Source organism: Antrostomus carolinensis, unplaced genomic scaffold, assembly GCF_000700745.2.
Source record: "Antrostomus carolinensis isolate BGI_N321 unplaced genomic scaffold, ASM70074v2 scaffold37280, whole genome shotgun sequence".
Taxonomy (NCBI): Eukaryota; Metazoa; Chordata; class Aves; order Caprimulgiformes; family Caprimulgidae; genus Antrostomus; species Antrostomus carolinensis.
In genome coordinates, this window is record NW_010289765.1 from 16756 (window position 1) to 27279 (window position 10524).

The 10524-nt window shown below is 42.8% G+C and overlaps 1 protein-coding gene across 1 annotated transcript in view; it reads right to left on the bottom strand.

Moving 5' to 3' along the window:
* Positions 1–494: 494 nt before the first annotated feature.
* EIF2B3 (eukaryotic translation initiation factor 2B subunit gamma) overlaps positions 495–10524 on the bottom strand; it is a gene marked incomplete at its 5' end in the record, with an annotated part of 37583 nt that continues 27553 nt past the window's right edge. Inside the window, one exon of the mRNA XM_010171413.1 lies at positions 495–1082. Coding sequence (XP_010169715.1) covers positions 971–1082 — 112 coding nt within the window. The remainder of the gene's footprint in view (positions 1083–10524) is intronic.

Consider the following 10524-nt stretch of genomic DNA (forward strand, 5'->3'; position numbering starts at 1 on the left):
TAGTTTCATTTAAAGGAAAATTTGATATGCATAGCTGACAATAGGTTATGCTGTACTACATTAAGTGCAAACTCTTCTCTGTGTCAGGACACTTACAATTGGGAATCTACCCACAAAGATGAAGTGAGCAAACAAATCCCGATCTAACTAAATAACTTCACATGGAGCCTGCAAAGGAACTCACTTTTGTCCTCAGTCCACACCCTAGAGCAGGGATTTGCCAAACCCCAACTATAAATATTCATTAAAAAGCCCTCTGCTTGGGATGCAGTCACCGAGACAGCCATTTCCTGCCCATTATCTCTTAGGGCAGGAAATCAACAGTTCCACTCAGGCGGTTACCACCAAGCTCGCCACGCACACTTCCCACTGAATGGCTTAACTCTGCCCAAATGAGGGCCACGTAGTTGTAACCTCCCTGAAGCCCCAAAATAGCATTTCAGAGCAGTAAAGCATATCTGAACATAGTTGCCCTTGTGTTTAGTACTAAGCACAGCAGCTCCTAGGATGATATTCCACCTCAAGCTTTTACTTGCAGCAAGGTGAATGGGAGCACGCTGGCACCGTGGGTTGGTAGCATGTACAAAGAGAAGGAAGTCTGCAGGGTCAGTAATTTGACTGCATTGCCCCTGACACTGACAAAGATTACTAAGTCAAAATAGTGGCTCTTTCTGCTGAGGACAACTTCAGGCTGATCTAATTGTGGTCTCTGGGAAAAGACTGTCTCAGCACCCAATCTTGTTCTTTATAACAACAAAAACAGAGCTTTTCTGCCAACTTCAGAGGAGCAAGTCCCTGAACTATTCTTATGCCAAGAAGCTGTACTTTCCATGAAAAACAAATCCTAATATTATAGGACACCACACTGTAGAACTGCCACTGTTTACTGGCACTTCACGAAGAAGCAGGAAAAAAATATCGAGGAAGAAATCCTGAAAAGGATTACAAATGCACTGTAAATAGAGCTCCTCTACTTACCTTTGGTTTCCAGCCTCTGATCGCTTCCAATCAAACAGTCTTTGATGTCTGCACCCTTCTCTATCACGGCATTATGACAAATAACACTGCCCTGAAGACAGCACCTACAACATGAACACAAAGTAAAAAGCAAGAAAATAATTTAAAATGACAGGTACAAAACAAAGGTATCCAACTGAATATCTAATGAGCCTGTGACATGATCCTGTAAGTAGGTTCAGTTCTGCTCTTTTCTCAAAAACTCCACTATTCTTCTCCTGATCTTCACACACAGTTGCTGGAAAAACTGAAATGCCAGCTGTCAGAATGCGTTTGCAAAAACGGGTTTCCAGTTTTACCCCCTGTTAGAACAGCTTTCCTCTACATTTCCTTAACAGAATAAATACTGCCAGAGGATTTCATAGATGGGACACTGGCCTGGGATGTGGGACCTGGATCAAGTCTCATATTTTCCACAGACAGTCTGGGTAACTGCAGGGGTGGCTTCTCCATTAACCTCCCCAGTTAAAAAGAGGAGCAGCAGCCCAGTTCTTCCCTGCAAATTTTGCTGAGAAGTTGCATACATTCCAGCTTGCCAGGCAATAAGGAAGAGTGGTGAGAAGGGGCAGATCAACACCTCAGCTGGTTGGCTTTGTTCATGTTACATTCAAGCACGCAAACATGATTACTCTGCAGTACCAAATCAATGAAACCCACAGTGGACCTGCTCTACCTGCCTTGACTATCTTCACACTGCTGTAGCCTTTGATACCACAAAGTCTGAAATGCTTACATAGGATGGAACTTCAGCAAAAGTCATTCTCTTCCAAAATGTATCTGAATCTGTGATAACCAGCTTTCAAATCCACTGATCTGATTGTCCAGATAGGAAAGAAGTTCAGAGCCCAAGTGCTGGCTTTGTAACTCCTCTGCTGAGAGATGTTGCGTGAGTTACTGCATTGGTCTGAGCCCCTCCATGCAGTAAAATGGAAGTTGTGAACCTTTACTAGTATCTGTGATGTGTCCTGAAATGCTCTTCACTCAGCATAATGAGTGTTAAATGGCATTAAATGTAATTTCTTTCAAAGCTACAGAGAAAAAAACAGCTATGATGCAAATTATTTGTTTCCTTATTTTCCCTTGTGTAAAGACAGGTAGAAGTCACTGAAGGACAGAAAATTTGAAGGCACCCAGGTACGAAGTGTCTAAAAATACAAAGTCTAACACACATTAAAACCAGGTGATTGGGAGGGAGGTATAAGCGAGATATATAACCCCAGAGAGATGTAGGCAATCTGCTTCCCCTTATTAATCCAGCTGTGAACCATCGTATTTCATAGCTTCTCCCCAGTATTTCTGCTATTATTAGTTACAAGAATTGTGGATATTTTTGTTATCCTCAGCTGATCTCTGTCTGAAGTTTTTGGCCTCAATGATATTCTGCATGGCGAGTTCCAGTTTAATGACCCGCAGCCATTCCCCACCTTGGCCAGAGACATCACCACTACTCATTGCATGAGTGAAACACAGCTGCACTGCACCATCGGACTGGCTCGTGGACAGAACTGCTACCCTGGAGCCTGAACTAACAGGTCAAAGCCCTGAGCCTCAATTCTGTACTGAATGAAGAGCTAGCTGGCTGTGGTCCTCAGGAGAAAAGAGAAACCTCAATCCTCCCTCCAGACCGCCAATCCTAAAATTAATTCCCAGTATTTCCTTGCTCACCCATCACTATTATCTAGTATACACAATTTGCCATTAAACATACTACAATTCTGTTGCTTGTGTGAGTCAGAGCAGAAATCATCTGCCCCACAAAACCGGCATTAATTCTGCTGGAGTAAAAGCAATAAAACCGGACCTCAGCCACACTGGTTAGTACTACGACCCCTCTTGAACAGACTGTCCCCTCTGAACAATTATTCTTTTAACTCGCTTAAAATCCTCCTTCTCTGACCTATAAGGAGGCAATATGAGCAATTATGCTGCAAGTAACCAGCTCAGGTTGCCTTGGCAAGACTTTTACTAACACGTTAATAAGATAAAAAGCGGCAAAGATACATAGCAGACCCCTGCCTGCCTTTGCTCTCGCACTGTCATGATCCGCTTCCTTTCCAATAGCTTCGTGTGCCTGTGCAGCAGCTCAGGCCATCATCTTGCACAACAGCAGTTGCTGAGAGCGAGAGCACTCGGCATTTGCAGCCAGGCCAGGGAATGAATCGGTGGAGGGCGGACTGCCCACCACTGCCATCCTGACTTGGCTTTCAACAGGACTAGCAAAGCCGATGGGAGAGGTTGCTCATTTCCCACTGAAATGGCTCCTATCCAAAATGTACACTCCAAAATACTTCCTCCTTCATCACTTCGAGCCAGTCAGATGAGAGCTTTCCCCTGCAAACTGTTAGGTTCCCACCATCTATCACTTCATCTGAGCACGAGAGCAGCCGTGAGTACACTACACCTCTTGGCATTATCCTCACAGAGGAGGATATTCCCCAGTGGAGAGAGGATTTAAGCTCGTGGTCTGGAGTTCAGGCTGGAGAATACTGCATGTGTGTTCAGAGCCTACTGGGGGATAGCTTTTCAACTCCTGGAGAAAGAACAGCATTGTAACCAAGAAACTGCTGATGACATTAACATCAAAGATAAGGGGGGTTCCTGCCAAACCATTTGTTGGGAGGGACAGGCCAAGGAACCAAGATGGACTTGTCTGTGCCAGGTGCTTGCAAACCAACCCTTCCCCGGTGCCAGGGTAAAACAAAACCCAAGAACTCTCTACCACCCCAGGAGTTTCTTAAAACTTACAAACCCAACCAACTGCAGAAGTTTTAAAACCATACTCAACGCTCAGATTACCCCAATCACACAAACCAGCAACGAATCCGGCTTTTATTGCTCAAGTGGAACAAAACTTCAAGAGATAAAAACACAATTTGTGGGTGTTCCCTTCACCCGCTGACAGATGTAACACAGCCATTTTGAAACCACTTGTAAATGCCTCTTTTTTTTTAAAAAAAAAGTATGTTAAAAAGCCTGCCAAGAGAAGTATTTTGTGTGTTTATTTAATTTTTACTATTTTTTAAAAATGAAGAGTAAGGAATAAACTTTTATTGTTTTGCAGGATAAATATCACATCTCAGAGCACTCTGCTGTATTCTTGGCTGAACATCCACCACAGTTCCTGCCTTGCTTAACAATTAGGTGCTATTAGTCCTCAAAGGTGCTCCGACAGCATCCAGCTTCACCGACACTGTTGTGTGTGTGCACACGCGCACATTTGATGTACTGCTCTATAACGCAAACCATATTCTTTTTTTTCCCCTGAAAATGTAGTATATTTTTAAACTTTTCAGCACGGTGAAAACGGATATCTTCTGACCTTAAAATCCAAAGAGCATGTTCAAACCCACAAGAGGAACTAATTTGGGGCATTTGATTTATGGCTGAAATTTCAATTTGAATTTGTTTTAAGTGTAATCACAAACTGAAAGTCTGGCAGCTGGGTGTTTTTCAGAAAATAAATAAAAATATTCAGTGTGCGTCTGCATTCTAGAGAGAACATTTTACAAGCCCAGTCCTGTAGTGGGAACAGATGTAGCTAAGACATTAATTTGTTATACAGGTACAACGTGCGAATGGAAGCATATGAGAATGAGCGTGCGTGTACGTCTGTGTCTGTGCACGCGTGCGTGCGTGTACGTTATGCGCCTGTATCTGAACGACAGAGAGGCTGACTTTGGGGTGGGTTGGTGGTTTTTTTTTTTGAAAGTGAGAGAACAAGAGCAAAAGGAGTAGTGGCCAAGGAGGCATGGGGGGATTACAAGGATTTAGGTCTTTAAACTGCAGACCACCTAACAAGATCACTCTGAAATGCCACTAATTTCAGTTAAGGCCACAGACCTCCCTTCCTCTGCCCTCCCTCTCTCCCCCATTGTAAACAACTAATCCCAGCAGAAAACAACAGAGAGCAAAATGTACACACATTCTGCAACATTCCAGGTCCTTCTTTATCTTTTATTTATTTTTCTAAAAGGTCAGCATATGTATGGAGGGAGGGGGGAGGGGAAGAAAGCCAAAAAACCTCAAGTCCATCTCTTGTGTGGGCTTGAAGGAAGCTGGGAGAAAGCAAAGTCCAAGAGCATACAATATGGAGCTTTTATAGCACAGCAATTCCTGGACTCGGCTTACTTTCCCCTCCCTCTATTTGTGGCAAAGTCACATAGCTTTAAACCAAAGGACAGGGTGGTCGATTACATCTGAAAGAAATGTAAAGAATCGAGAAAGAATTCAATCTCCTGTCGAAATTATAAATAAGGAAGTATTAGTCCCAGAGACAGCCTGATTTATGCAGCCCTGGAACTGCTGACTTTCAGCCTGAGTATCAGTCTATAAATCAAACTCTTAAATCAAGTGTGTCAATCGCTGCAGCACTGCGATACTTAGGAAAAGCAAGGCACCTACCACTGAAAGCAGGAAGATTGCCAGGGGACTGAGTTGCCGTACCCTTCTTAATTTTCTGAAGTGTAAATCTGAGATCAAACATCCTTTGGGGGAATGGGAAATCAAAATACGCAGCGCTCAGCACACCAGGAGCAGGCTGCAGGAGTCCAAGACACAACCCCCTAATTACAGGCTACCCACTGATTATTTAGGACTCTGTGATTAAAGTGATGAACACTCCTGGGAGAAAGGGGCTTAAGTAACTGAGGTCAAGACCTCAGCTGCAGCTCTCGCCCTAGTTGTGCAAGCTTAGGAAGGTATGAATGTCACAGGTTTGCCTTAACAGAAAATCTCCTGAAATGCCAATGGAAGCTATCCAGGTCTGCTAGTTTAATCCAATTGTGCCAAAACCCCGACATAATCTCTGTTGGGCAGCAGAGCAAATGAGGTGTCTAAAATGCAACGCTTAAAACTATACACTCACGGGGAAGAAAGAGCCTGGAGCACAAAGCTTAAGAGAGCCTGTTGGAAATGCTCTGCCACGCCAAGAAGTCGGGTCTCTTGCTCCTCCAGATGAGCTATGAAATGGAGAGACTGATGCAGGAGTTAAAAGCAAAGGGTGACATGCCTCGGCAGCTACTTTGCTGACTGAGGGGTAACAGCTGTTGATTCCCCTGGGAGCAACATCCCATTCTGCCCTGACCAAGAAGATAACAGCTACAACAGGCACCTTAATAATGCTGAGAGGTGGCAAGGAGGCAGGTAGAGCTCTAAAACCTACAAGCAACCCCTCAAGGAATCACCATTAGCGAGTGAGTTGGTGCCTGGGACACACGATCACAGGGATGAGGCACAAAGATCACAGGAAAACAGGGAAAAGGCAAAAATGCTACTAGGAAACTTGAGAATCCGAAATGTTGTCTTCACCAACATGCTTTACACACTAACACATTTTTACATCCACAGTTTTACACACTAAGAAGCGAACACAGGGCACTGTGAATCTCACGTTATACACTGAAGTAAATACCAAAGACTACAATAGATGCCAGCAGTACATGCTATAATTTATAGATACATTTCAAAGCAAGCATTCTTAAGTGAATTTGGGCTTTGATCTCCTGTTTTTCCCCTTGGGGGTAACAAAAACACTCTACCAACCCCCCTAAATTCTTCACCCGTCTCTGAGGGTGTTTTCGCTAAGGAACTTGTTTCATGTCTCTTTTCTAGCCAAGCTCATCACTGTGGTATGGCTCCTTTACACTTCTTCCCCACACCCTAAACATTTTGCATTACATATTGCATATACTTGCCAGCACTCGTATTTTCCAGTGAAAGTTCAACTGACCTTAAAGGATTGCCTCAAACCTACCTTAATGTGTTTTATTAAGTGAAACTTAGTCTGCCGGGGGAGGTCGCCTGGAAGGTTGTGCCTCACCTCTGAAACTTTGGTTAAATCCAGCTTATCTTGGAACAAACAAATTGGTGGCCTTTTATGTAGCTGCAAGCTCAGTTTTACACACTTCAGCGAAAATACGCTGCAAGGTTTTACACCAGGAAACCTGACATGCAGGAAAACTGACCTCCCTCCAGACTCTCTTTTGCAGAGTGGGAGGGCCGTGTCCTGCACAATTTTACAGACACTCAGCTCGTGCCTTGGAAAAGCCACCGATGCCTATGGTAGGGTAACAAAGCAGAAAAATTACATGTTGACTCTCATCTCTGGGTTTGCCTTACTTGCTCACTAGCTGGCACAGTCAGACTGAGCAGGGTGGCAGCCCACACAGTACAAGGACACTTTCTTTGGGCTTTTTCAAGCGTAATTCTGGGTTGGGAGCCTCCACAGGTTACATTAGCTTCTGTATCATATGGACTAGATTGACAAGGAAAAGGATTTTCTAAATGTAACCCTTACAAACTAAGCCTGGTTTCTTAGAGCCAATTGAACTTGTTCAATTCCACAGTCCCTTAGGGCACAACTCTGGCACAATGTGAGAATTTCTTTCTTTTCCATACCCAGGTTGGGGAAGATTTTCAAGAGCACCAGGGACACCTACATCCAGATTTCACCCAAACCCAACAGCAATCAGTTGCTTGTGAAAAATCTCTATACCCCTCTTCAATTATAGACCCATGTGGCTAGCAGGAGGCAGAAGCTTATTTACAGCTCTGCAGTCAGACATAACTCTGGCCACCTGAAGAAGCACATCAGCAGAATGAGAGGAGATGTTTTAAAATGTCACTTTTCAGAGCTGATCCGTGCCTTAAGTTCAACATTTGATGTACAAGATGTTTGGAAAATTGGGAAGAGCTCCCTGCACTATCAGGGAAACATCTGCATCTGAGATTAAAGAACAGGTGATTTATTTAAGACAGATTGATGTACCAGGAAGCCAGCCAGAACAAAACTTTTTTTTTGAGGAACTGCTATTAATAATGGTTCAGACATTCACAAGATAACAGGTAGTATATGAGAAATATCCTAAATACATGAGACACAGCAGAATTTGACTCAGTTGACAGTAACTGAAAACTAGCCCTGCGAATAGCTCAACCACTTTCTGCTCACTCGTTTCCTAGTTTGCCCTCTCTTCTTCAATTCATCTTCCTAAAAGGAAACTCTGTTGGCCAGAGGTTGTCTCTAGTCACTATCTTATACAGCATGTGCATTGAATTAAATAGCAGAATGAAAATTATGGTCCCCAACCAAAAAAAATTACAGTATAAAACTAAGAGGTGTGACAGAAAGGACGGAATGTAATTGCTACGTGATCAAAAGAAATGAGAGTCCTTTTTACAGGCAAGGACTATACCTAGCTTTCTTCATGCTTATCCATATCCATGCTTATCCATATTCATGCTCATCCATATCCATGATGTACTTTATCCATATACACACTTTATCCATATATTTCAGCTGAGCATGTGCTTTTTCTGAATCAAGTTCTCACCATGTGTTTTCTGCGATATCTATTCTAAACTCATTTTTCTTTCGAGGGCTAGCATAGGGCAGGGGGGGCAATTGGTGGTGTAAGACAAAGTGTCTAGAAGACAACACCCGTCTTAAAAAATGGTTGAAGATAGAAAATGTTTGAGAACCCCAGCAGAAGCAAAGCTTTATTTCCAGCTTTGCAAGCTATCGTGCTGGAAACAACTTCATCTCCTCATTCCTTCTCATGAGGGAATGTGCTGTAAAATATATTTTACAATTTCAACAAATGTTGCCTTGGCAATAGGATCATTCCTTTGTACTGCCATTATCCAAGGGGAAAAAGACCACTTATGTGCTGAACTGCTATAAATGCTCAATTCCATCCTGGTTTTAATTAGAACTTTCTTCAAACTGCTGACTGTTTCTACATCAGGTGCTGATTTGGCACTATTGAGGAAACAACCAATAAACTTCACAATCAATCTGCAGTTAGTAGTCAATCCAGCTCGGCTTGCTTGTTGTTTTCTTCCTTTGTACATTTTCTCATAGCAAGTAGCAATAAATTGGAGTCGTGGTAAACTAGAGTAGCCTTTAACCAGTCACACATGGTTTCTCTCCAGTCCCTTCACTGAGTAACATTACAGCATCTATGCCATCTACTTTCACACAGGTAGCCAGAACACCTTTAACAAAATCCAACACATAACTTATCTGTCTTTATATAATCAAACAAGGGAGATGCCTTTTTAACCCCTTCCCTTTCCAAAAGGTAACCTTAGCAGTGTGTCACATGGGGAACTTCACCCGTTTTCCTTGAGCGATATGTTTTTATTTAGTTCCAACAACATGCTATAAGCTTTACTAACACAACAAGGAGTCAGGGTTATTGTTCAATATTTCCTGCTGCTGTACACACACACAATAACCTAAGTCCCTTCTGCAATCCCAGTCTTACAGTTCCTGACCTGAGACTGGAAGGAACCTTCTGGAAGGAACCTTCTCCTTCTCCCACTGCTATTCCCAGTTTGGAATATAGCTTGAGGAGTTTAATGGTAAGAAATCTTTTGAGATGTCACATCAAAGTATATCCACATTAGAGACACCAAGATAAAGACACTGTTGTACAATCCAAGGGGAAATCTTGCAGAGTTCCACCCTGAGAGCTGTTAAATGTCAGCAAAGCAAATACCAAAGGAAAGCAGTATCTACCCCTCAGAGCTTGTGATTCTACATCCCACAAACTACATCTGGGCTGCCAAGCCCCTGTGCCACATCTTTGACCGCAGACTGTGAAACACTCGGGATCCGAGGTGCGTCTCAGTACACTAAAGATTGAAATAGCTGGGGAGACTGAAATGAACATTGGAACACCTTTCCAATGCAGCTGACAGACCTCAAATTGTTCATGATTTTCAAAGATGATCACCATCTTTTAAAGTCAACAGCTGCTGAGTTCAACTCAGCAGGTACTGCCTGAACTTCTCTGGCCTGTGCCAGGCAGAAGACCAGACATTTAATTTATCTTTTCCATTGTCCAAAACCAATAATCCCCAATGAGCAGTTTTTTTCTGATAAAATTACAGGTGAGACAGGTTGGGCTTCCTTGGTTACTCTGTGAAGATGTGGTACTTTGTAGCTGTGGAGGTGAAATCTTGATGCAAATTTTGAGCTGTTTGCATCTTGCTGTCACCCCCTCTGGTAATCACGGCAGCTTATTTATGATTTCCATAAAAACATAATTTGAAGCATACCACTCTCCTATATTTCCTTGAAAAAAGAAAAGCAACAAAATACTTAATTTCAGAGACTAACTCTGCCACAGAGCCCCTATGGTACTGACTACCAGCATGTCAACAAGACCATTTCAAAGACTGGCTTAGTGTGGACTTGCTTTTTATCTGAGCTTTTCATGCTTGCCTCCTCAACTAACCTCTAAGTAGTCCAAAGATCAGGTTATTTTTTTTCCCCCACTACAGTCCCATCTCTTGAATCTTTCCCAGGGAAACGTTCATTTTCCACAACCAAGGAAGAATGATATACTGTGCACATGACAAAATGTCCAAGCTCCCTTCAGTAAGATTTTGAAATTTTTATCTGCAGAGATGGAATAAAAGATTCAACATGCTTTTCCTGTTAATAGTATTTGTAATGCTTAGAGCTTCGGCACAAGGTCCTGTATGACCAGAGCAATTAGA